Here is a 24559-nt window from a genome sequence, read left to right as displayed (position 1 = left end):
GTAAAATACTTATTTCCTGGGCCAGGTCACAGGCTCACACCTTATTGATATCTTAAATGTGTCCTTAAGACAGGATTTGTGAGGAGAGAGACAATGGGGAGACTTTTCCAGTTTGACCTTGCAGAGAAAGGATTTGGTCAGTTTAGGAATCAAAATGGTTCCAGGTTGGTCTTCCTGTGTTGATCTATGTATGTGCAGTTATGAACATTACCATATATCTAAGACCATAAAATTCCTATCACACAGACCAAAATGGATTAAGTCTGCAACTAGAGGTACCACTGTAATAGGCCAGAAGGAGCCTAGGTTTCACTTCCTATTTCAATCTCTCTTCCTTCTGGTGTGGTGTTCTGTACATAGTACGCTTAGTGTTAAGGTTTAGACTTGTTATAAGTTATTATAAGTTTGAGAATGTCTCCAGCCAGCCTCCGGCCAGTGCGCACCCCCAGGGGCCACCCACGTGGTGGTGTGTCTGTTTTTCTGTCTGTCTTTCTGTTTGTTTAACCACCCCCACCCTGCTCCGTTCCGAAATCGCGAAATCAACAACTGCAACCTCAGATATGCAGATGACACAACATTGATGGCAGAAAGTGAGGAGGAATTAAAGAACCTTTTAATGAGGGTGAAAGAGGAGAGCGCAAAATATGGTTTGAAGCTCAACATCAAAAAAAGGAAGATCATGGCCACTGGGCCCATCACCTCCTGGCAAATAGAAGGGGAAGAAATGGAGGTAGTGAGAGATTTTACTTTCTTGGGCTCCATGATCACTGCAGATGGTGACAGCAGCCACGAAATTAAAAGACACCTGCTTCTTGGGAGAAAAGCAATGACAAACCTAGGCAGCATCTTAAAAAGCAGAGACATCACCTTGCCAACAAAGGTCCGTATAGTTAAAGCTCTAGTTTTCCCAGTAGTGATGTATGGAAGTGAGAGCTGGACCATAAAGAAGGCTGATCGCCGAAGAATGGATGCTTTTGAATTCTGGTGCTGGAGGAGACTCTTGAGAATTCCATGGACTGCAAGAAGATCAAACCTCTCCATTCTGAAGGAAATCAGCCCTGAGTGCTCACTGGAAGGACAGATCCTGAAGCTGAGGCTCCAAGACTTTGGCCACCTCATGAGAAGAGAAGACTCCCTGGAAAAGACCCTGATGCTGGGAAAGATGGAGGGCACAAGAAGGGGACGACAGAGGACGAGATGGTGGGACAGCGTTCTCGAAGCTACCAGCATGAGTTTGACCAAACTGCGGGAGGCAGTGGAAGACAGGAGTGCCTGGACTTCTCTGGTCCAGGGGGTCACGAAGAGTCAGACACAACTAAACAACAACATTCCAAACGGATTTGACAAGCAGCGCAGAGCGGAAGCCGAGCGACCAATCGGAGGCGGGCGCGGGGCGGGCTTAGAACGATCCCCGGGAATCTGCGCGCGCCGCCGAGGGCCGGCCTAAGGCAGCTGTTCTTGCTGAGTCGCCTGCTGCTTACTTCCCAGCGCCTGCACTTCCTTTCTTCTGAATCCGGATTCTTCCTCTGGAAGCGCGTGGAGACCAGGTAAGAAAAGAGGCGTGCCGAGCCGTTTTCCTCTGCATGCAACTCTTTCCTCGACTTGGAGAGTTTTCGGATTTATTTTTATTTCTTTGGCCCCGCCATATAGAAACTCCCACTTTCCCCTCTTCCGGGCTCACTTTGCCGGGCAGGGCCTAACCCGTCATGCGTCGCCACTTTCCGCTGTGGATATGCAGCGCTCTGCGGTGGGGGTGATGCAAGGAGGCTGTTTGCGTTTTTCGTCACCGGGAATTTCCAGCGGGGATTTCCAGCTAGACGGGGGGCGTGGGAATAGATAAGAGGCCTGCTCGGGCGACCGCGGGGCATTAACCCCTCCCAGGGTCCTGGCTGACCTCTACCTCACACCTCACCCACCCGCATTCAACTCAAAGCGTGGCTAAGGATGCAACCCGAACCTGGGAGCAAGTGCCGTAGGACTCGGTAGACTTACTTCTGAGCAGACTTACTTCTGAGTAGGTTCATAAGTTTGCGCTGTGCTGGGAAGGTAGCAACGGGGATGTGCCTTTACCTATCTTGCATAATGCGGCAGGTGTATATATTGCTTGCAGATAAATGGGTAGAAAGGGATTCCCGATTGCGCGTGCAGGAAGTAGTTATTCCCAGTACCGTAACTGGGACGTTCTAACCAGAATGCAGGCTCCATCTGGATGTCTCAAATTGAAGTCAGTGCATAAGAAAAACCTCGATTTTCTCTGTCTGCTGTACTTATTTTGGATCTAACTAACTGTTCATTAAAAAAATCAAACTCCCAAACTGCTGGGAATTGCATTTCTCTTTTCTTCCACTTCCTGGAGATGAGGGCAGAATTTGTGAAGCTTTCCGGATGATTTCTTTTCTAGCATTGCCAATAAACTGTTACGTGCCCCTGCTCCACCCAGTCTCCGAGTGATGAGAAGTTCCAGAGGTCCCAGAATTTGCCCCAGGAGTGAAAATCAAAGTTCTTAACTTAGCTTAAGGTTGTTATTTGAACTAGCCAGATGTTTAACTGAGAAGCAAATCACAATGGGTCCATTATTTTTAAAAAGAAGACTTGAGATCCGTCTTGTCCAAAAATGGCGACTAGACATTCCGTTTTGGCGACTGCAACCTTGGTTTAAGGAGCCATTTGGCGCCTAGCTTATATATCTGAGTTTCTAACACTCCCTTTTGGACAGCCCTGCCCATCTCCCACTGAAATCCGGAGCCCCTTTGTTAGATATGAGCAGCTTCTTTCACAGATAGCACAGTTGGTGGAGCACGAGACACTCAATCCCAGAGTTCTGGATTTGAGTCCCACATTGGACAAAGTGGGGGGTTGGACTAGATGATTGGACTAGATGATCTCTTTCAGCTTCTGCCTTCTGGAAAGAAGGTACAGGGTTATAAAGACTAGGACTAGCTGCCTGAGAAACAGTTTCTATCCAGATGCGATTTTGGTTTTAAACACAGTGTAAGGTAGTCTCGAAGCAGTATCTCTAAGCAGTTCAAAAGCACCTCAAAGTGCAAGTAGATAAATAGGTACCGCTCCGGCGGGAAGGTAAACGGCGTTTCCGTGCGCTGCTCTGGTTTGCCAGAAGCGGCTTAGTCATACTGGCCACATGACCCAGAAGCTGTACACCAGCTCCCTGGGCTAATAAAATGAGATGAGCGCCGCAACCCCAGAGTTGGCCATGACTGGACCTAATGGTCAGGGGTCCCTTTACCTTTTAAGGTAGTCTCTATGGGAGTATAATTGTATTTACTTATAGGGTATCAGAGTTTTTAGGGGTTTAACCAGGCTGGGATGAAGGGACGCGGGTGGCGCTGTGGGTAAAACCTCAGTGCCTAGGACTTGCTGATCATATGGTCAGCAGTTCGAATCTCCGCGGCGGGGTGAGCTCCCGTCGTTCGGTCCCAGCTCCTGCCTACCTAGCAGTTCGAAAGCACTCTTAAGTGCAAGTAGATAAATAGGGACCGCTTTATAGTGGGAAGGTAAACGGCGTTTCCGTGTGCTGCGCTGGTGCTGGCTCGCCAGCTGCAGCTTCGTCACGCTGGCCACGTGACCCGGAAGTGTCTTCGGACGGCGCCGGCTCACAGCCTCTAGAGCGAGATGAGCACGCAACCCTAGAGTCAGACACGACTGGCCCGTACGGGCAGGGGTACCTTTACCTTTACAGGCTGGGATAGCAGGCATGTTGGTTTTTGAATGATGTAGATTTTTTCAGTTTTGTTGTTCTGTATGGGACAGTGACAATAAAGATTATCATATCATTATCATATTGTATTGTGGCCTTTCCCAACTCTACAGTTCTGTCTGTGATTCTCCTGGTTCTAGGTGCTGACTGAACATGGGGCTTGCTGAGGATAAAGTGGAGGAATACATCAGGGCCCACCAGCGCAACTTCCGATGCATCCGTGTCCTTCAGATGCTGGACTATCTCAGCTGCCTCACTGACATAGACAAGGTAACTTCCCCCCTGATTTTCCTGCTCTTGTTGGTGCCAGTGTTTGGATTGGAGAGCTTGAGAGTATGTCCAGGGTAGTGTCTTTAGGCTGTGGGAATGTTGTGGATAACAGGAGAGGATATGTTGATTAAATATATAATAATAATACCTTTATTGTCAATGCACAGTGGTACCTCAGGTTACATACGCTTCAGGTTACATACGCTGCAAGTTACAGACTCCGCTAACCCAGAAATAGTACCTCGGGTTAAGAACTTTGCTTCAGGATGAGAACAGAAATCGTGCTCTGGCGACGTGGCAGCAGCAGGAGGCCCCATTAGCTAAAGTGGTGCTTCAGGTTAAGAACAGTTTCAGGTTAAGAACGGACCTCTGGAGCAAATTAAGTACTTAACCCGAGGTACCACTGTACAGTACAATGAAATGAACCTAGCCTCCCCTCCTCACAAACACTCAATCTCATTGCACTCTGTGTGCTTGTCGCACAACACACCAACCCTGAAAGTCAGTTGCACTATATTATTTTCTGTTCAGAAACTGGTTTTTAGCTTGTTGGTATGACTGATTATTGGACGCGGGTGGCGCTGTGGGTAAAAGCCTCAGCGCCTAGGGCTTGCCGATCGAAAGGTCGGCGGTTCGAATCCCTGCAGCGGGGTGCGCTCCCGTTGCTCGGTCCCAGCGCCTGCCAACCTAGCAGTTCGAAAGCACCCCCGGGTGCAAGTAGATAAATAGGGACCGCTTACTAGCTGGAAGGTAAACGGCGTTTCCGTGTGCAGCTCTGGCTCGTCAGAGCAGCGATGTCACGCTGGCCACGTGACCCGGAAGTGTCTCCGGACAGCGCTGGCCCCCGGCCTCTAGAGTGAGATGAGCGCACAACCCTAGAGTCTGTCAAGACTGGCCTGTATGGGCAGGGGTACCTTTACCTTTACCTTTATGACTGATTATACTTCTATATCTCCTGCCCGAGGGTAGAAGATTAAAGAGGTGCTGGCTGGGGTGTGAATTGTCCCTGAAAATTTTTCGCGGTCTCCTAAGGCATCGATTCCTTGCGATGTCATCTAGCGGGCTCAGGGAACAGCCCATGATATCATGTGCTGTGTTCACCACCCTCTGTAGAGACTTTCTGTCCATGGCTGTCAAGCCAACATACCACACTGTGATACAATATGAGCGGACGCTTTCTATCGTGGACCGGTAGAAGGAGGTCATCAATTGTTGTTTAACATTGTTCTTTCGCAAGACCCTGACGAAATGGAGTCTATGTTGGGCCTTCCTAACCACCTGAGTTATATTGTTTTTCCAAGTGAGGTCTTCACTAAGGTAAACTCCCGGGAATTTAAAGGAAGAGACTCTCTCCACACAACCCCCCCGATATACAATGGGGCTAGTTCCCCTCTCTTCCTCTGCAAGTCCAACACCATCTCATTTGTCTTGCTAATATTTAAAGGTAAAGGTACCCCTGCCCGTACGGGCCAGTCTTGTCAGACTCTAGGGTTGTGCGCTCATCTCGCTCAAGAGGCCGGATGCCGGCGCCGTCCGAAGACACTTCCGGGTCACGTGGCCAGCGTGACATCGCTGCTCTGACGAGCCAGAGCTGCACACGGAAACGCCGTTTACCTTCCCGCTATAAGCGGTACCTATTTATCTACTTGCACTGGTGTGCTTTCGAACTGCTAGGTAGGCAGGAGCTGGGACCGAACGACGGGAGCTCACCCCGCCGCGGGGATTCGAACCGCCGACCTTACTATCAGCAAGTCCTAGGCACTGAGGTTTTACCCACAGCGCCACCTGCGTCCCTGCTAATATTTAGGTGCAAATTATTCTCTAGGCACCATGTAGATACTTTTTGAACCTCCCCTCTGTACGCTGATGCATCTCCACCTGTAATTAGACCTATTATGGTAGTATCATCTGCAAACTTAATAATTGCAGTAGATGGATCAGATGAAATACAGCCATATGTATACAATGAGTACAGATAGGGACTCATCACACATCCCTGTGGGGTGCCAGTGCTGAGCTTCAGGGAGGTAGATGTAACAGGCCCAATCCTCACTGTTTGTGTCTGATCCCTCAGAAAGTCTTTAATCCAGTCACACATGGTAGAAGAAAGGTCTAGTTCCACCAGCTTTTTGATAAGAATGTCTGGAAGGATGGTATTAGAAGCCGAGCTATATCCTTCCTCACTTACGCTAGTGAGCTAGTAGCAGAGCACATTCCCTTTGCACATTGCTGGAAACAAGTTGATTGATTGATTCGTTAGAATCATTTGAGTTGAGCAATCCAGTCTGGCTTGTCCAGATTGGATAGTTCCCTCTTAAAAACAATAATGACATGGCGGTCTTCTTTTAAAAGGAATGGTGAAGTTTACTTACATTCAGTTCACAGTATTGTCCTGAAGGTAACCTTTATCTTGTAGTTACAGGTACTTGTGTAGAGAAAAGAAGTCTGAGCTAGGCCTCAGACTTTCCACCTTGTGGCTTCCATCCTCTGTAAGGATGAGCCATGTGCTGCTGGCTAAGAAGGAAGATGGCAAAAGAGCAGTTGCAAGTGCCAAAGGGCCAGAAGAGCAAGAGAGGGAGATGGTTGCATGACTAGCGCCTTTATAGGGTCTGCTAGGGTCACGCCCATCTACCTGGTCACACACAGGGGAAGGATGTTCCAGAGCAGGTATGACAGGAAGTCTTCCCCGTCTGTGTTCACTGTCGGGGAGGACTTCCAAACACTGTGGAACACAGTGTATGACGAGCTTAAAAAAATGTTTTACGTATAACTTTATGAAAAATACAGAAGCTTTTCTACTCGGGATAACGGACACAGGTATAGCAAGAGAGGATCAGAAAATATTCCTCTATGCCACAGGAGCGGCAAGGATCCTAATTGCTAAAAACTGGAAAAAAGGAACTGCCAACAAAAAAGAAATGGCAAGATAAACTGTTAGAATATATTGAACTGGCTGGATTAACAGAGGCAATTAGAGATCACACTAGACAAGAGTTTCAAAAAGCATGGGGGAAATGTAGAGAATACTTCACAAAACAGTGCCCTAAAATACATACCTGGACTTGCAACCCATGACGGCAACGCTCTGTCTCCACAGCTGGGCACTGGTGGCAGAGAAACTCATGAGTGGTGGAAGTTTCACCCTCCACTTGCGAGATGCCACTGGGTGAAGGCGCCATCGTGCCCTAGCCCTCAAACCAGTCCCGTGTGATGTATTGATACATTACTTTTCATTCTGTTCAGCTCAGGCTTCCCCATCAGCAGCACAGACTTGTTTTGAAGCAGTTGCAAAGTTGCTCTGGGTATTGCAAGATAGCAGGTGTGTCTGTGCTTATGCAGGCACCCAAATTTTTCGCACTATAGGACGCTCCCGACCACAGGACGCACCTTGTTTTAAAGGGGGAGAACAAAGGGGAAAAAATTCTCCCCCTCTCTGCTCAGCGCCCCTTCAGCAAAGCGGCAGGAGAAACTGAGCCCCTTCCATTTCTCCTCCCACTTGGCTGAAGAGGCACTGCGCAGCTCTCCATCTCTGCTTTTTTCTTCTTCCATATTTCACCAAGAACACTTTTATTAAACATGAAAGATGCCAGGGTGGTAAAAAAAGAAAACACCAGAAAAACCTATGCTGCATTTTAAATTCCTCCTTGCAAAAGGGCTAAAGCAAGACATTTCAATGTCCCACCAGTGCAGAGTTCCCTTTTAGGAACTCCTGCTTATCTTTATTTCAAGAAAAAGTAGAAGTGAAATTTAAAGCTGCTTGCATGGTTTATGAGCACGTTTAAGGATTTCCTGATACCACCAGTTCTCAGCTCAGCTAAAAATAGTTTGCAAGAGCTTTGCGATCTCTGATAGCCTAGTATATATCTCTCTCCCTTTTTCGTAGTTCTTTTCCACATATAGGTTGTGGGGAGGGATGTAGCCCTCCATATATTGTTGGGCTCCAGCTCCCATCAGCCAGCGGTGATGGGATTTGTAGCCCAGCAACACCCGGAACGTCACAGCTTCACCGTCCCTGATTTTGGTTTTGTTCCCACGTGAGCTAAGCGTGCCATTTAAAAGTGCAGCTACAGTTGGATTGCTGCGCCTGAGGCTGCAACAGCCGGCACACTTATCTTGGGAGTGAGATTCCCTCAGCATCGCTGAGACTTGCTTCTGAGTAGACCAGAGAGGATTGCCCTCTGGCCCCGCGAACTAAGCGCGAGCGCCATTGAGTTCAATAGGATCCTTCGACGCAGCGCGCCTTTCCTCGGTGCAGCCCCGCACAGGATCTGCTTCCTCGTTCAGGTTTACATCCTCCCCCAATGCAACGGTGGTGCAACCAGGAGCGGATCCCCCACCCCGGAAGAGCGTCCCTTCCCTCCCAAATTGGCCGTGCGCTCCAGAAAGGGGGGGGGAGAGACGCACCGCTTGCCTGCCTCACCCAGCCCGGATGGGGCGGGCGGAGAATGTCAGCTCGAACAACTTCCTACTGGGCTCCCGGCGGCAGGCGGTTTGTTTGTTTTTTTAAAAAGCGACCTTTTCAATTGCAGCGTGGAGGTAGGCAATGAATGGCCAGAAAGGGGAGGTGGCTGACGCGCTGCACTCCCCAGGCCGCCGCCGTCTGTCCTGCCTATGCATCTCGCTCCACCCCGCCGCCGCTGCTACGGCTGCCGCGAAGGAAAGAGGCACCGGGACGCTGCCGCCCGGGCCAAGGCAGGGGGTGAGACGGCTGTGCGGGGAACCTGGACGGGGCTCCGCCTCCTCCCTCTCTCGCTCTTCCTTTCTCCCCGTAGCCCGCGCTGCCGTCGCTGCCAGAGCTGCCACGGAGGAAAGAGGCACCGGGACGCTGCTGCCCGGGGCAAGGCATGGGGCTGAGACGGCTGTGCGGGGAACCTGGACGGCGCTCCTCCTCCTCCCCCGCTGTGTTCCGGAGGCTTCAGGTGGCTATCCCTGAAGCCTGGAGAGCGAGAGGGGTCAGTGCGCACCAACCCCTCTCGCTCTCCAGACTTCAGCGAAAGCCTGCATTCGCTCCATAGGACACACACACATTTTCCCCTTCATTTTTGGAGGGGGAAAAGTGCATCCTATAGAACGAAAAATACGGTACATTGCAAACCCGTGATTCTCATTATTACCGTAGCTATTTGACAGTTAATTGTGGGAGGGTTTTTCTTAACCGTGGGACAGGCATGTCTAAACCATTCCTGTGGCTTTCTGAGACGTAGCGACGGCCACAACTTGGACGGCTTTCAAAGAGGCTTAGACAGATTCATGGAGGAGGAAGCTAGCAATAGCGACTGTGTCGGAAGCAATTTGCCTCCTGGATACCGGTTGCTGTCGCCCTCGGGTCTGACGTTTGGGCTTTCCAAAGGCATCCGGCTGGCCACTGTGAGAACAGGATCCTGGGCTGTATGGGCCTTTGGCCGGATCCAGAACGGCACTTCTCACATGCATCCATCCAACTCCACGTTGAGAGCTCTGGTCTGGAGATGCTGGCTGCAGGCTGGGGACTTGCTAGCATGTTTGGAATATGCCATGGGAATCCCAATTTTAAACCTTCCCAGGGCTTCGGTGATGCCGTTCTGTCTCTCTTTCTTCCCCCACCCCCTCGTTCCTGAGCTTTGCATTTTCATGTCCCCCATTTCCGCAGCAAGAAATTAAAAGTGAATGCGTAATGCGAGGGAACGACCTGACTGTGTGGGAGCTGTTTCAGCACCTCCGGACGAGGAGGGGCTGGGTGACATTCCTCATCGACGCTCTCGAAGACCAGAACCAAAGCGAGCTGGCAAATGAAATCAAAGAAGTTTACGACCGTTGGCGGCTCCGTAAGTTGCCTTTCCGCCTTTTGCATTTAATTTATTATTATTATTATTTTGCTTCTTAAGAGCAATAATGGAGATCGTCAGCATTGCAAAAGGGCAGTATATAATCCAAATGAATGAATGAATGGATGTGTAAACCGGTGCTCTTCTTTTTCGGGGGCAAAAAAATTGCAGTTGTTTTGATTTAGAGTCTAGACCATAGAACCCTGTGTAATAGTAGACTACACCTCCTTTTCCTCTTGAGTTGTTTTATTATTGATTCTGTAAATCACATAGCTGTACCCTATACAGTGGTACCTCGGGTTACAGACGCTTCAGGTTACAGACTCCGCTAACCCAGAAATAGTACCTCGGGTTAAGAACTTTGCTTCAGGATGAGAACAGAAATCGTGTGGCGGCAGCGGGAGGCCCCATTAGCTAAAGTGGTGCTTCAGGTTAAGAACAGTTTCAGGTTAAGAACGGACCTCCGGAACAAGTTAAGTTCTTAACCCGAGGTACCGCTGTAATTCCTTATTGGCAACTGTGACGACTTTTCTCTTCTTTCTTTCTTTCTATTTTATTTTTAAATCCTGTTTGCTATTAAAATTTAGTAATCACTATTTGGAAATAAAGGAAAAAGAAATTAACCTCTGTGCTGCTGGTGTGTCTTCCTCCTCCAGCCCCTCGAAGGAATGTGCCGGCAGTTGCTGCCTCACCAGCTGTGGTGAATAGCTCCCAGGTGCCAGCTGTGAAGCCCAGCCCACCCTCTTCTGACGTGCCCCTGCCAGTCCAGCCCCCGTTGCCCACAGGTGTCTCAGACCCATCCCACTTTGCCACTAATGCAGCCTCTGAAGACATGCCTGATTACAGCACTCCTGTTCAAGAAACTGAACGTCTCCCTCGGAGCCCTGAGGTAAAGCCTAAGATTGGTTTTTCTTCCCTTGCCTTTCATAGAATCATAGAGTTGGAAGGGACCCAAATGTCATCTAGTCCAACCCCCTGCAGTGCAGGAATCTCAACTATAGCATCCCTGGCAAATGGCCATTCAACCTTTGCTCAAAAACTTCCAAAGAAGGAGAGTCTACCACCACTGTCTTCCCCACCCCCATAAATTTTTATTATTTTCTTTACATATTATTTCTTATCATACTTTAAACAACATACACCATATTTTTTGCTCTATAAGACGCATCAGACCATAAGACACACCTAGTTTTTGGAGGAGGAAAAAAAATATTCTGAATCCCAGAAGCCAGAATAGCGATCCCACTTGCTGTTCTGACTTCTGGGATAGCTGCGCAGCCTGCATTCGCTCCATAAGATGCCCACACATTTCCCCTTACTTTTTAGGAGGGAAAAGTTTGTCTTATAGAGCAAAAAATACAGTACATCTTTTTGCTCTGCCAAGCTTGTGACTTCAGATGGTATCCTTTATTAAACCCACTCACATATTTTATCTTCTCACATCTTATCTACACTGTAGGAGTTACTTCAGCCCTGCTAATGTTTTTAAGTTTTTACAACTGTCCTTTAAAGGTAAAGGTAAAGGGACCCCTGACCATTAGGTCCAGTCATGACCAACTCTGGGGTTGTGGCACTCATCTTGCTTTATTGGCCGAGGGAGCCGGTGTACAGCGTACAGGTTATGTGGCCAGCATGACAGCCGCTTCTGGCGAACCAGAGCAGCGCATGGAAATGCCGTTTACCTTCCCGCCAAAGTGGTACCTATTTATCTACTTGTACTTTGACGTGCTTTCGAACTGCTAGGTTGGCAGGAGCAGGGACCGAGCAACGGGAGCTCACCCTGTTGCGGGGGTTCGAACCGCCGACCTTCTGATTGGCAAGTCCTAGGCTCTGTGGTTTAACCCACTCCGACGGGAAGGTAAACGGCGTTTCCGTGCGCGGCTCTGGTTCGCCAGAAGCGCCTTAGTCGTGCTGGCCACATGACTCGGAAGCTGTACGGGATGAAGTCTCCACAGGGGAGCAGGGAGCCTTCATCCTGCTCCCCTGCGGAGGCTTCGTGCGGCTATCCCTGGCTTTTGCGGGAGGTGGGGGAAGGGACAGAGCGCTCGGCTCTTGCGGGAGGAAAGCCAGTAGGCTTGCTTTCGCTGAAGCCAGGCGGGCAAGAGGGATCGGTGCGCACCGATCCCGCTTGCTCTCCTGGCTTCAGGGGTAGCCCCGCAAAGCCTCCTGAGCGAAGATGGAGGAGCGCTCCCTCTTAGCTCCGGATGCTTTGCGTTCCTTTCTTATTTCTTATTTTCCTCCCCTAAAAACTAGGTGCGTCCAATCGTCCGGTGCGTCTAATAGAGCGAAAAATATGTTAGCTTTTGTGTTACTGCTGTTTTGCTGGACACGAAGGGAAGCAGACATGTTTTTTCCTTTGTTCCTGAACTTTGCTGAATAAACGCTTGTAAATATGCTTACACACATCTCTGTCCGCCACTTCCATTGTGGAGATTTATTCACGTGCTCGGTAGCTTCAGAAGGCTACTGAGGCTCGAGTTGCTGACTGATTGATGCTGTACCGGAGATCGTCCGGCTGCCGGCCCGTGGCTAGAGCAAGCTGGGGGCCTGCCAAATGCCCCCGTCTCCTGGCAGTATCCCAACAGATCCCTCCATTGCGAGGGGCCGGGCTAGAAGACCTTTGGGGTTCCCTTCTAACTGTACAATTCCATGAGTCTATGATTTGTCCTTTTCAGACCAGAGGCAATGTTGTAGCTGCTCCTGCTGGGGATGCCCAGGCCATTCCGAGCCGAGGTTGCCTTGGGGAGGCGCCTGGGGAGGTTCTGCCAAGCAACACACCAGCATCCTCAAGGCCCGACGCGGGTCCTTCGGTGCAGAAGTGGGACGGCCGCCAGCCCCGCCCTGTTTGCGTGAAGAACGGCTATTTTGGGAACAGGAACCACCCCATCGACAGTGCCGTTTTGCCAGGGCTGGCTACCCCTCCTGATCCCGGAACGCCTGGGAACCAGCCAGTGGAAGATTACTACTCCTCTCCTGACAGCAGCTCCCCGCTGGCTTCGGGGCATGAAGACAAGGCATCCCTGCGGGAGCAGAAGATCCAGGCCTTGCGGGGCTATCACAACGAGGATTTGCTGGATGGTTCAGAGGATGTAGGCAGCCCTCTCCTCCTGCAAAGGAAGTTCGATGCAGAGCAGGGAGTAGGCCTGGGGCGCCAGGAGAAAGGAGATGGACGTGCCCCTTCTGCCCCAGTGGGGTTTGGAGCACGCCCAACAGACCGTGTGCCTGGAAATGGCCCGGGAAGAGGTAAGGACGTGGCGCGCTTTTGTTGGTTATTTTGCAGATCAGTTGCGCTGCAGAAAGCGTGCTGGGGAGACCACACGTTCAAGGAACGCAAAATAACTTTTGCTAGATTTCAGTAACAAAAGCAAAAACTCCTTTTACACTGAATTACAATATATCAGTAAGCGTGACCCATCCGTCAGGGTACCGAGAGAGCTACATGCTGCTCTTTATATACCACACCCAACTGCTTAATTGACATAACTTAACAGCACCTGCTATACTGCTTCACAGCTGTAAAATTAGGACATGTTATTTGCTCTGGCCCTTAAAGACATACACATCTTGTGAAACAATAATGAAACCTAAAATTTAAAGAAACCATTCAACGGGTTAGAGTCCCTTGCGGCAATAATAATAATAAATGTAATAAAATAAATAAATAAATAAATAAATAAATAATTTATACCCCGCCCATCTGGCTGGGTTTCCCCAGCCACTGTGGGCAGCTTCCAACCGAATATTAAAAATACATTAAATCATCAGTCATTAAAAGCTTCCCTAAACAGGGCTGCCTTCAGATGTCTTCTAAAAGTTGGTAGTTGTTTTTCTCTTTGACATCTGGTGGGAGGGCGTTCCACAGGGCGGGCGCCACCACCGAGAAGGCCCTCTGCCTGGTTTCCTGTAGATTCGCTTCTTGCAGTGAGGGAACCACCAGAAGGCCCTCGGAGCTGGACCTCAGTGTCGGGGCTAGACGACGGTGGATTTACACCACAGCGCCACCCGCGTCCAGGACAATTTCCACAGCCTCCTTTTTTGCATGGTTTTCTGTTCTTTTCCCTAGTTGTTGGGTGGGTTCGGGGGGGGGGGGCAGTGTTTTAAAGTCCTTAAGCTCTGCTGTCTTGACTGTTCGAAACCACCTTGTTCAGCCTCGATTCTAGGATTTCAGCTGCACTCTCAGTCCTGTCTTCCCAACCATGAGGACTATAAACTTGACAGGAGGTTTGGTGCGTGCTTCTCAATGAAAGCACAGGTGCCCGGGAGCCAAATTCTGTGTCTAAAGCCATATGGCTACTTGCTCTTCCTGCGCATATAAAATATAGCATGTGCGCCATGGTGGATTTGATTTCAGTCAAATCAATTTAAATCACTAGTCAGTAAGACTTGATTTAAATCACTAGACAGTGAAATATGATTTACATCATTTTTTTTTACAGAAAGACTCGTTCTTGCTGGTATAATCTTAATATTTACAACCAGATGAAGGTTTCATTTTTGGAATAATAAATTTTCAGAGTAGTTTTACAGTTATATCAAAAATTACTGATTTGGTTATACTATTAGAAATACATAGACTGATAATTATGAAATTATAGTGAGGCTTCATAAGTTAACTGTTTATATTTGGACAACTTTTCTGCTGTGCTTTATTGGAAGGAAGAAAATAATCATTTCCTTAATAACAATTTAAACAATTTATTTAACTAAAACAATAGCATTATAGCATATGTATCCATGTTTGTTAACTGACTTGGTTAAACGGTGGGGTTTTTTTTGTTTTAAACAGACTGAGTTTTAGCACACATGAAAAACTTAAAACAAATCCTTATTTCCTCATGAATAGCCTTTGGAATATAATGTAAATTAAATAGAAAACTATCTATAGAAATTTTTTTCCTCCCAAAGCATTTTATTTTAAAAATCCAATTTAAATCCAAAAAATCTGATTTTTTATTTTTTATTTTTTAAAAAATCATTGGTTTTTATCCACCCTGATGGGCACCATCCCATGTGCTGATGAATAATTGCATGCGTTGTTTCCATGCAGGTCCCCGCATTCCTGTGAAGGCTGCTGCCGCCCTCCCCTCAAATGCAAAATTTCTTGACAGCCCTCCCTCTGGCAGCTCCCAGTTCCTCAATAGCCCTTCAAACAGAGGACAGACTCACTCCACGCCCAGCACTACACCTTTACGGCAGAGTCGACCTCCGCCTTCCGACTTCGACGGTTCCTCCTCCACCGACGTGATCCCACCTAACTCGCCTCTCTGGCTTTCGGCTGCTCCAAGCGACGCATCTAAAACTCCCATTCATAGTGGGGGTTTGACTGACACAGCCGCCTACAAGGTGGCGCCAGAGCAGGTAAGCCGGTCCACGCTTCTGGGGGTGCGGAGCTTGCAGCGGCGTTGCAGCCGGTCACGGGGAACGAAAAGGGAAAGGCCGGGGAAATTGGGAAAAGAGGAGTCCATCTCCCCATTTGAGCGCCTAGCCTGCTCTGACCGACAGCAGCTCACCTGTCAACAACTTGTCGCCATCACTGGGCACCTGATCCCCTAGGGAAGGCCAAGCAGACCTCAGGGGTGTGGGGAGCCACCAAAAGCACCCCATGTGCTGGTCCCGGGGGGTTACCGTGCGGCGTGGTCCGAGGCTGAAGCGGGGTCCAAGGTAGGGAGTGAGGTCAGGAACTCTGGCAGAAAGCAGGACAGGGTGCCAGTAGGAACAGGTAACCAACGATGTTGCTCCCGCAACCTGGGACTGGGCTGACTGGCCTTTATCTCCTCTGGGGCCTGGGGCGGTCCCGGCCCACAGGTGACTCCCCTCTCCTGGCCTTAAGGTGAGCACTCCTCCTGCGAGAACTTAGTTCCCTCCGCCTCTCTGCCCTGAGCCTCTGCAGCTCAGGAGAGGCTGGAGGGTTACTGGACCCAGAGGCAACCTCACCTTCCCCTGAGAGCGCTGGGAGAGGAGCACCTGCAGGCAATGGGTCCTTGATCACCTCCGGAGCCAGAGTGGATTCATCTGGTGTCTGCTCCTGAGGATCCGGCACAGGTGAGGGCCCTTCAGGTTCAAGGCCCTGCCCCGGCTCAGCCGGCCCTGGAGGAGGGGACTCCTGTGCAGGCTGGGATTCCTCCGGTTCAGCCTCTGAATCAGACTCCCATGCCATCACACCCCATCAGAGGAGCTCGGTAGTGTAGGTCAGGGGTCAGCAACCTTTTTCAGCAGGGGGCCGGTCCACCTTTGCTCAGACCAAGTGGTGGGCCAGACTGTATTTTGAAAAAAATAAATAAAAATGAACGGAATCCTATGCCCCACAAATAACTCAGAGATGGGTTTTAAACAAAAGGACACATTCTACTCATGTGAAAACACGCTGATTCCTGGACCGTCCGTGGGCCGGATTTAGAAGGCGATTGGGCCGCATCCGGCCCCTGGGCTTTAGTTTGCCTACCCCTGGTGTAGGTAGGTGGAGCATAAGGAACCGGACAGTCCTGAAGGCACTTTGGGGCCTGGGTTGTTTGTGAATTCGTGAATTCGCCTTGAACCTGGCCCACTAGCAAATTTGCAACCAGTACAGCTCTCAGATGCTTCCACTGAACAACAACAACAAAATTATTTATACCCCGCCCATCTGGCTGGGCTTCCCCAGCCACTCTGGGCGGCATCCAACAGAATATTAAAATACAGTAATGCATCAAACATTGAAAGCTTCCCTAAACAGGGCTGGCTTCAGATGTCTTCTAAAAGTCTGGTTGTTGTTGTTCTCTAATAATAATAAGCCAGGGATTGCACATTATTATTATTGTTACAGTGGTACCTCGGGTTACAGATGCTTCAGGTTACAGACTCTGCTAACCCAGAAATAGTACCTCGGGTTAAGAACTTTGCTTCGGGATGAGAACAGAAATCACGCAGTAGCAGCAGCAGGAGGCCCCATTAGCTAAAGTCGTACCTCGGGTTAAAAACAGTTTCAGGTTAAGAACGGACCTCCGGAATGAATTAAGTTCTTAACCCGAGGTACCACTGTATTATTATTAATCTGATTGGACTGTCCCAGCCACGTGCTTCAAATCCCGTGCTCCGCATCTGAATGCATGGAATCAGAGAGTTGCAAGGGACCTGGGCCGGGGCCCTCTAGTCCGAACCCCAGCAATGCAGGAATTATGGAATCCCAAAACTCTTGTGGGATGAGTACTGAAGGGTGAATCGTTGGGGGGGTTGGACGGAGGGAGGAAGGCAGGCAAAGAAGTGTGTTGGTGGGTTTTTCTTACCTATTGTCTTGTCTCCTGCAGGTGATCCAGCCCTCTGCTGTGAGTGGAGATTCAAGGCCGAGTACGAACAAAGTCTTTTGCCGTCCCAGAGATTACGGTGTCTTCTCTACCAATGACGATGACGACGAACCCTGCAAACCAGACGTTCTGCGTTCAGTAGAGAGTTTAAACGCAGCAGGATCACCTGATGAGCAGCTGAGTGAAAAAGAGACGAATCCTGCGTATTCAGGGAGGTCAGACAGGTTTCGCTTCAGCGATTTCTCTGAGGGCAGCGACCCTTTGATGATCAGCAATCCCAGCTCGTCCGAAGACAGACGCTCTGGTCCAGCCGATGTCGCTGTTCCAGGCAGTGATGGAGCCCGCGACGCTTCCCGTCAGCTTTCACGCGGCAACCACCAGGACGGCGATGGTTCCATCCGAACCTTCACCTTCAAAATGGAGGAGAGCCCTAGCGTGGATCTCGAAGGAGCCCCTGGTTTGCTGGGCAGCCCTGGCAAACGATCCCCGGGGGCCTCGCCCGACTCGGAGGACAGGCAGCGGCCGGTCAAAAGCGCCAGGCCCCGCTCCGAAAGTGCGAGGGATTCCCTCCCCAGCAAGAGAGGCGATGCACCATTGACTTCACGCAGTTATACGTGGCTCCTCGCAGGGTGTGCCGTGGTGGTGGCAGTGGTGGCTTTTGCACTTTACAAGAAGAAATAGGAATCTGGGGAGGGAGGCGAGGAAAGAAGCGAGAGTTCCTGGCACTCCAAATAGATTGATTCGTTCCTGGGCAAGCATTAAGATCATCATCCCTCCTCACCCAGTGCCTCTATATCAATAATTGACTCCTAGGCCAAATACGACCCCCAGGACCTCTTTATGTGACCCATAAAGACTGTTGACCCTCTTCTGTACCCTCATTGAATGCTCTTTCATGTCTGGAATGTCTCCTTGAACTGGAATAATAATGCCTTTGGATGGAGAATTGATGGGGGAAGGTCTGTGTGTGAATAGATATCTCCGCCTTGCTAGTGGCTCTGTTGCCTACTCTACAAAGGCAACACCTGTGACCCAATTTTGGGGATGGTTCTGCCCCCGACAGGTAGCCCCTCCCCTTGCATTCTATGCAAACACACTCACACGCAGAGTTTTGCTTCTGTTTGAATCCACTTCCTCCACGGGCGTCGCGCGATGCTCACGGCAATTATTCTCCGTTCACCAGTTGCCTTCCTGCACGCTTCCTCTGCTCTGCTCTGCCCTGCTCTGCCCTGGCATACCTCTTAAGAGAATAGGGCTTCTCCTGATGGAGCACATGTAACCTACTCCCAGTGGTGGCCCCTGATTTGGGTGGCTTTACAAGAGTAGTTGGGTGGCGCTGTGGGTTAAACCACAGAGCCTAGGACTTGCCGATCAGAAGGTCAGCGGTTCATATCCCCGCGACTGGGTGAGCTCCCGTTGCTCGGTCCCTGCTCCTGCCAACCTAGCAGTTCGAAAGCACGTCAAAGTGCAAGTAGATAAATAGGTACCACTCTGGCGGGAAGGTAAATGGCGTTTCCGTGCGCTGCTCTGGTTCGCCAGAAGTGGCTTAGTCATGCTGGCCACATGACCCGGAAGCTGTACGCCGGCTCCCTCGGCCAATAAAGCGAGATGAGAGCCACAACCGCAGAGTTGGCCTCGACTGGACCTAATGGTCAGGGGTCCCTTTACCCTTTACCTTACAAGAGTAGTTGGCAAATTCATGAAGGGGGAGAGGGCCATTGATGGCCACTAGCCAGGGTGGCTATGCTCTGACTCCGCAGAGCAGCAAGCAAAATCAGTGAGAAGAAGCGAGGCAGCCATAATGCATTTTTTATCTTGCAATATTAATGTACCGCTTGATTTAAAAATCCTCTGAAGTAGGACTGGGCGATGCATCGATAATATCATCCAAACCTGGTTTCAAGTCCATACCACGCTATTGGTTTCATTTTTTAAAAAATCATTTTTATTGATTTTCCAATAAAAACAACCAATCAACATATCCGCATCATAATCCAATTAAAAACAAGAAACTGAAATTAAAAAAGACCAAATTGTAATCCAAATTGTAATTATTAATTTTCCCCATAGTCTGGACCTCTGAAGCATATCTCCAAATCTTCAGTCCTGCCTCTTCTCGTTGTTTTCACATTTTCCGCCTTCTGGTGGTTTCATAATTTTTGACCTGGCAATATTTTGCGAATCATGATGTCTAGCTGTACGTTTGCTATCCCAAAATCACAATGTGGGAGAGACTGTGAAGCCTGCCAATGCCTCTACGTAGCTCCATCCTTATTTCGGACATTGTGGTATATCGGTGTATCACGACTTTTAGCTGGTGATATATCACGATGTTGGAAACCAGATACCGCCCAGCCCTACTCTAAAGCAGTTTGTAAAAAACGGTGTAAAGCGTTCAATAATAGTAACAAATAATACAATTTGTGTGTGTGTACAGTGAAGGCACCTGCCGGGCATTAATAGGCAGGGAGGCACAGAAGGCAGGTGATTCCATACTAATAGGCTTAGTATGTGGAATGAACCCGTGGCACTCATAAAAGTGCCCATTCCACAGATCAAAGTGGAGCAGTGGGCACATAATTGGGCAAAGTAAGCTAACAGCAGCACTTTGAATATTTTTTAAAAATGGTTGCCACAACTGCACTCTTTTCCCCTTCCTAGAAACGGCCTATTCTTTCTTTTTTATCAGTCCTGCCTTTTTCTTTTCTACGAAAAAATAGATTGTACAGTGGTACCTCTGGTTGCAAATGGGATCCGTTCCGGAGGCCCGTTCACAACACGAAAAGCCCGCAACCTGAAGCGCCGTATCTGTGCAGGTGTGCAGCGTGATTTGGCGCTTGTGCACATGCGCAGAGCGCGATTTAGTGCTTTTGTGCGAGCGACAAAACCCGGAAGTAACCCTTTCTTGTACTTCTGGGTTGCCGCGGGACACAACCTGAAAAAACGTAACATGAAGCAAACGTAACATGAGGTATGACTGTACCATTTTTTAAAATCCTGCCTCACCATCCCCTCTGGTGCACCTGAAGCAGCACAACCGGACGCCTTCATCTGTCCTGCTTGCAATAAAACACGCCTCTCCCATATCGGCAGCAAACGCAGGCGCTGCAACTCTCCTGCGGTTTGACTTCACCGCTAAAGGAGCATTCTTCTGTCGTCTCCCAAGGCAGCCAGATACCAACACTATTCTTCTTACTGGCCCCCTCCCCCACTTGTTCGTTTAAATGCTGTTCGTTCCACTTGCTCATGGTAATTTAAAAAAACAAAAATTAGCTGAAAGCTTTTTTTGGAAGCTTTGTGACCCCATCTTGGTGCACTGATGCATTCCACACACAGCCCACCACCACCAGCAACGGACAGGGCCCCAGGATGCATATGTCCAAATTGGGGAAATTCAGTATTTACCGAACTGAAGAAAGCAAGGGTGCAGTTTCCTGATCTGGAAATCTTACAAAGCCTTATGGGGCCGACGGGAGTCCTATTATTGTTATGTACTGAAGTTCTCACCCTGGGCCAGCAGGGGGATACTGTAGATAGTTTTCACTCAGGTCCACATATGCAAATAAGGAATTGAAAGTGACGTTCAGTGATTGGATAGTTACAGAAAGTTGTTACTGTTGCTTTGTAGTTGAGCTCTATATAAGCAGGTTGGCTGACCCCTTCAGCCCAGTTCTGTTCTGGCCTGTGAATAAACAAGAGCTGTCTGAAGAACAGCTGTGTCGTCTGATATATTCACCCACAACTTAACAATTATTATTTATTAAACTTATTGCCCTTCATCCAAAGAGCACAGGGCGGTTTGCAGCATAGAAGCACAAAATGAAAAACAAAATACCTCTCGCAATACCAAACTGAAATACGGGACGCTGGCGTGGCCCTGTCATTCAGGGCCTTGATTCTACCTTGCAGCAGAATATGTGCCCGCTTGACTGCTTAGATGTGCAGAACTGCCATTTCCAAGAGTGCTACATAAGATTAGTTTCTTGTAGGCAAGAAATCAGTCTTTCATTGTGGCAGAGCCTACCCTTCGGAACTCCCCGCCCGTTGATATTAGGCGGGTGCCTTCACCGTACTGCTTTTAATGCCTGCTAAAAGCCTATTCTAGGATGCCTACCCAGGCTTGACATTTTAGTAGGTGTAATTAGTGTTTTCTTTTAATTACTGATTTTATTTTGTATTTGTTTTTTATGTTGCTTCTTTTTAATGCTTCCGTTTCTGTTGGCGTTTTAAATGAACATTTTAGCCTGCCTTGTTAAATTGCTTAGGGGTCTTTTGTTCTACTAAGACTTTTTGTTAATAAAATAAATAAGAGTGTCTCCCTCTCTCTGCGTGCTTTTGGAATTCTTCCCAAGGTGGCAGTTGCAAAGAAGTGCTCTTCTCTGAACTTTTTGTCCGGTTGGATTTCTGCTTGTAAGCAAGAGTCATGAGCAATTGCATCCTAACTCTTTTTGCAGGTAGCATTCAATGAGAAGTCTTTCCAGAAGATTCCTGGGCCAGATGATATCAGCGGAGCTGTCCTTCTGATGGTTTTGGACTGCACCAAATGCCTTCTTAAAAATGCAATTAATCTTCCGTAGTGGTGAAGGGACAGGATACCCAAATCCTGTCTGTGAAGTCACCCCAAAATCACCTCAGGCCTCAAAACTGTCCAAAATTCCCTTTCTCTCTTCTAAAAATCCACAGCAGCTTCAGCTCTTCTCTGCTTTCTCACAAGATGCTGCTGCACAGGCAAAATGTAACTTTTATCAGTACGAGAGAGCTTCAAAAAGGCTAATGAATGGGCTCTGTCAATGCCAAGCATAAAGCAAGCCTGGGAACTGAGTCTTATCTCATCCAGTTGCAACACATCTTGGACACGCTGAACCGCAAGGCTCCTCAACCCCCTTGGCTTCTCATCCCCCTTTCCTGGGAAGGGCGCCAAGAGTCCCAAAGACAGAAGCTTTCTGTTCATGCTCAGGAAATTCATCATGGGGCAGGGCTCCTGGGGAGGAGGAGAAAGGGGAGGAAACTGGAGGGGAATATATGCTCTGTGCAAATGGCTGTGAACTTGTGCTAAGCTTGTGAGTTATCACACTAGCTCCTTCTACCAAGCCCGGATGGTAGAAATAAAGCTCTTTCTCTGAAATTATTCCTTGAGTGTCTGTTTGACTCCCATTTCCCTGTCCCGGGTGCAATGCTCTTCCCACCCAAGGGCAAAGCCTAAAAAGTCTACCGTGGCCAAGACCTAGGCAAATAGCTGCCTCATACTGGGTCAGGCCTATTCGTATTGTCTCTGCCACAACTTCATCCTTGAGAGATCTTGCAATTTTTTATTTTTTTTTACTGGACCCCTAAGGTCCATTAACCACAGCTGGTTACAAAATGGTGGCTCAGCCAGGTGGCCAGATCCTAAGAGCTGAGAAAAAGGATGCCTTTGAACAGATGCTCAGCTTGGGAATCTGATCAGTACCAGAAGCAAGTCCTGAATCCACTCCTGCTGTTCCCACAAGCGCTCATTCATTTATTTCAACAAATTACATACCATTTATCTGAAGAAGTGTGCATGCACGCGAAAGCTCATACCCAGAACAAATTTAAGTTGGTCTCTAAGGTGCTACTGGAAGGAATTCTTTTATTTTGTTTTGACTACGGCAGACCAACACGGCTACCTACCTGTAACTACCATTTAACACCCTATTCTCTAAGCAGTGTACAGAAAGGCTCAAACTATACAATAAAGGTAACATCAGTTAACATCAATTCTGCTTTTGCTTTTCTTCTTCTTTGGTGATCACTTGTAGCCGAGTAAGATTTTCTTCCATGAACACGGTTTTAGCAGTGAGTCTGTAAGTGACTGTGGAGGCCAATTCTGGATCCACACATCTTTCCACAGTGGGGACATAGGTTTCCGGGTGGGAGTTGATCACGGTGTGGATTTGCCAAGCATGCCTTCCTCTTAGCACGTTTCTCCCTTACGTCCTGAGTTCGAGTGTCTTCAAAGCCCACGACACCTTTGGTAAACGCTGTTCTCCAATTGGATAGCTCGCAGGCCAGTTGTTAGTGTTTATATTACATTTTTTTTTAAGATTTGCCTTGCCTTGAGAGAGTCTTTAAACCTCTTTTGTTGACCACCAGCATTACGCTTTCCATTTCTAAGTCCTTTAGTGAGACAAAAGGAACTGCAGGGCACCAAAGTCCTGCCCTCAATTTACTCAGTGAAATATACTCAGAGTCGCGAAGTGATTTCATGCTCTTTATTCAGCTCATAGTGGTGAGGAGGAATGAATGAATGTCCCCTCAAAGTATCTGCTTTATATACATTATTTACACAATGGGCTGCACATGATTGGCTAATTCCGGAATTCTACTGTAAGCCAATCAGGTTGTGGATTCACTTCTATCTGGAGCATGATTGGGTAGTTCCTGCCAACCAATCATACTGCTGCATTGTTCTAGGACCAATCAGACTGCTGCATTCTGAATCCTATTGTTCTAGGACCAATCAGACTGCTGCCTTTTGGATCCTATTGTTCTAGGACCAATCAGACTGCTGCAGTTTGGATCTTATTCAACTCAGTACATAACACCCCTCCCCTCTAAGTTCCAGTCCTGCCCGGGAGGTCGCATTCATAGTCCTCGAGGTACGCTGGCGGCCTACGTGTGCGTTGCGGCCTGGGGTGTTCCCTGGTCCGGGGTTCAGGTTCTGGCTCGTGTTCCAAGGATGCTGGCTGTGATGGGGCTATTTGGTCTGGCGCAACCGGCTCGCTCAGTCGTGGTTCTGGTTCCGGTGTCCTTTCGGCCTCGCAGGTCCTCTCTGTATTTACTGATTCTGCCTCTCCTGCTGGCCCCTCGTGCTCTATGGGCCTCACTGCCCCTCTGTTCCCTTGGGACTCCTCTGACCTTTCCTCCTCCTGGTTTTCTCCCGGGAATCGTCGCCATATCTGGTCGCAGTGGCGGCGCCAGCATTGCCCCCCATCTGTTAGCACCTCGTACGACACGGGGCCAGTGACCCTGGTGACTGTGGCGGGTACCCATGCTGGGCCTGCCCCAAAATTCTTTGCGTACACTGGGTCCTGGGCCTCGAAGGTCGGGGGTTCCTGCCTTCCCCCACCACTACCTCATCCTGAGCTCTATCGGGGTGAATGCGGTCCAATCTGATTGCAAGGCGCCGACCCATTAGTAGTTCAGCGGGGCTCCGGCCAGTTGTTGAGCTGGGGGTGCTGTGCTGTGCTAGAAGGAATGTGGCAAGGCGGTACTCCCAATCCCCTTGCGTCATGCGGCGAAGGGTGTCCTTGGTGGTCCGCACCATGCGTTCTGCTTGGCCATTGGTGGCAGGATGGAATGGCGCCGAACGGATGTGGCGGATGGCGTTCTGCGCTGTGAAGGTTTGGAATTCTCCTGACGTAAATGCAGTCCCGTTGTCTGAGACGAGAGTGTCAGGGAGCCCGTGGGTTGCAAACAGCCTGCGTAGTACCCGGATGGCTGCGGACGTAGAAGTGGACGGTACCAGT

At 49.1% G+C, this 24559-nt stretch overlaps 1 protein-coding gene across 2 annotated transcripts; it reads left to right on the top strand.

Annotated features, from left to right (window-relative positions):
- The first annotated feature begins 1407 nt into the window (after positions 1–1407).
- Positions 1408–18058, top strand: MAVS (mitochondrial antiviral signaling protein). Of its 2 annotated transcripts, XM_053402073.1 has the most exons (7): positions 1408–1547; positions 3856–3985; positions 9615–9789; positions 10446–10678; positions 12465–13032; positions 14837–15147; positions 17073–18058. In XM_053402073.1, exons 2-7 carry the CDS (start codon positions 3869–3871, stop codon positions 17748–17750), a joined length of 2082 nt encoding a protein of 693 aa, XP_053258048.1. In that variant the 5' UTR covers positions 1408–1547; positions 3856–3868; the 3' UTR covers positions 17751–18058. The 2 variants fall into 2 exon arrangements, with proteins under 2 accessions (XP_053258048.1, XP_053258049.1); XM_053402074.1 differs by lacking the exon at positions 1408–1547 and having other exon boundaries at positions 3887–3985; positions 9619–9789.
- Positions 18059–24559: the final 6501 nt, after the last annotated feature.

This window comes from Podarcis raffonei, chromosome 9, assembly GCF_027172205.1.
Source record: "Podarcis raffonei isolate rPodRaf1 chromosome 9, rPodRaf1.pri, whole genome shotgun sequence".
Classification (NCBI taxonomy): domain Eukaryota; kingdom Metazoa; phylum Chordata; class Lepidosauria; order Squamata; family Lacertidae; genus Podarcis; species Podarcis raffonei.
The sequence above is the reverse complement of the archived record's forward strand: the minus strand, read 5'-3'. Positions and strand labels throughout refer to the sequence as shown.

Bases quoted from the DNA above. Each gene is read 5' to 3' on its own strand.
- MAVS (XM_053402073.1), top strand. From the start codon at position 3,869: ATGGGGCTTGCTGAGGATAAAGTGGAGGAATACATCAGGGCCCACCAG. The intron at 13,033-14,836 runs GTAAGGACGTGG...GTTTCCATGCAG, and splicing joins TGGAAATGGCCCGGGAAGAG to GTCCCCGCATTCCTGTGAAG. The intron at 15,148-17,072 runs GTAAGCCGGTCC...TGTCTCCTGCAG, and splicing joins ACAAGGTGGCGCCAGAGCAG to GTGATCCAGCCCTCTGCTGT.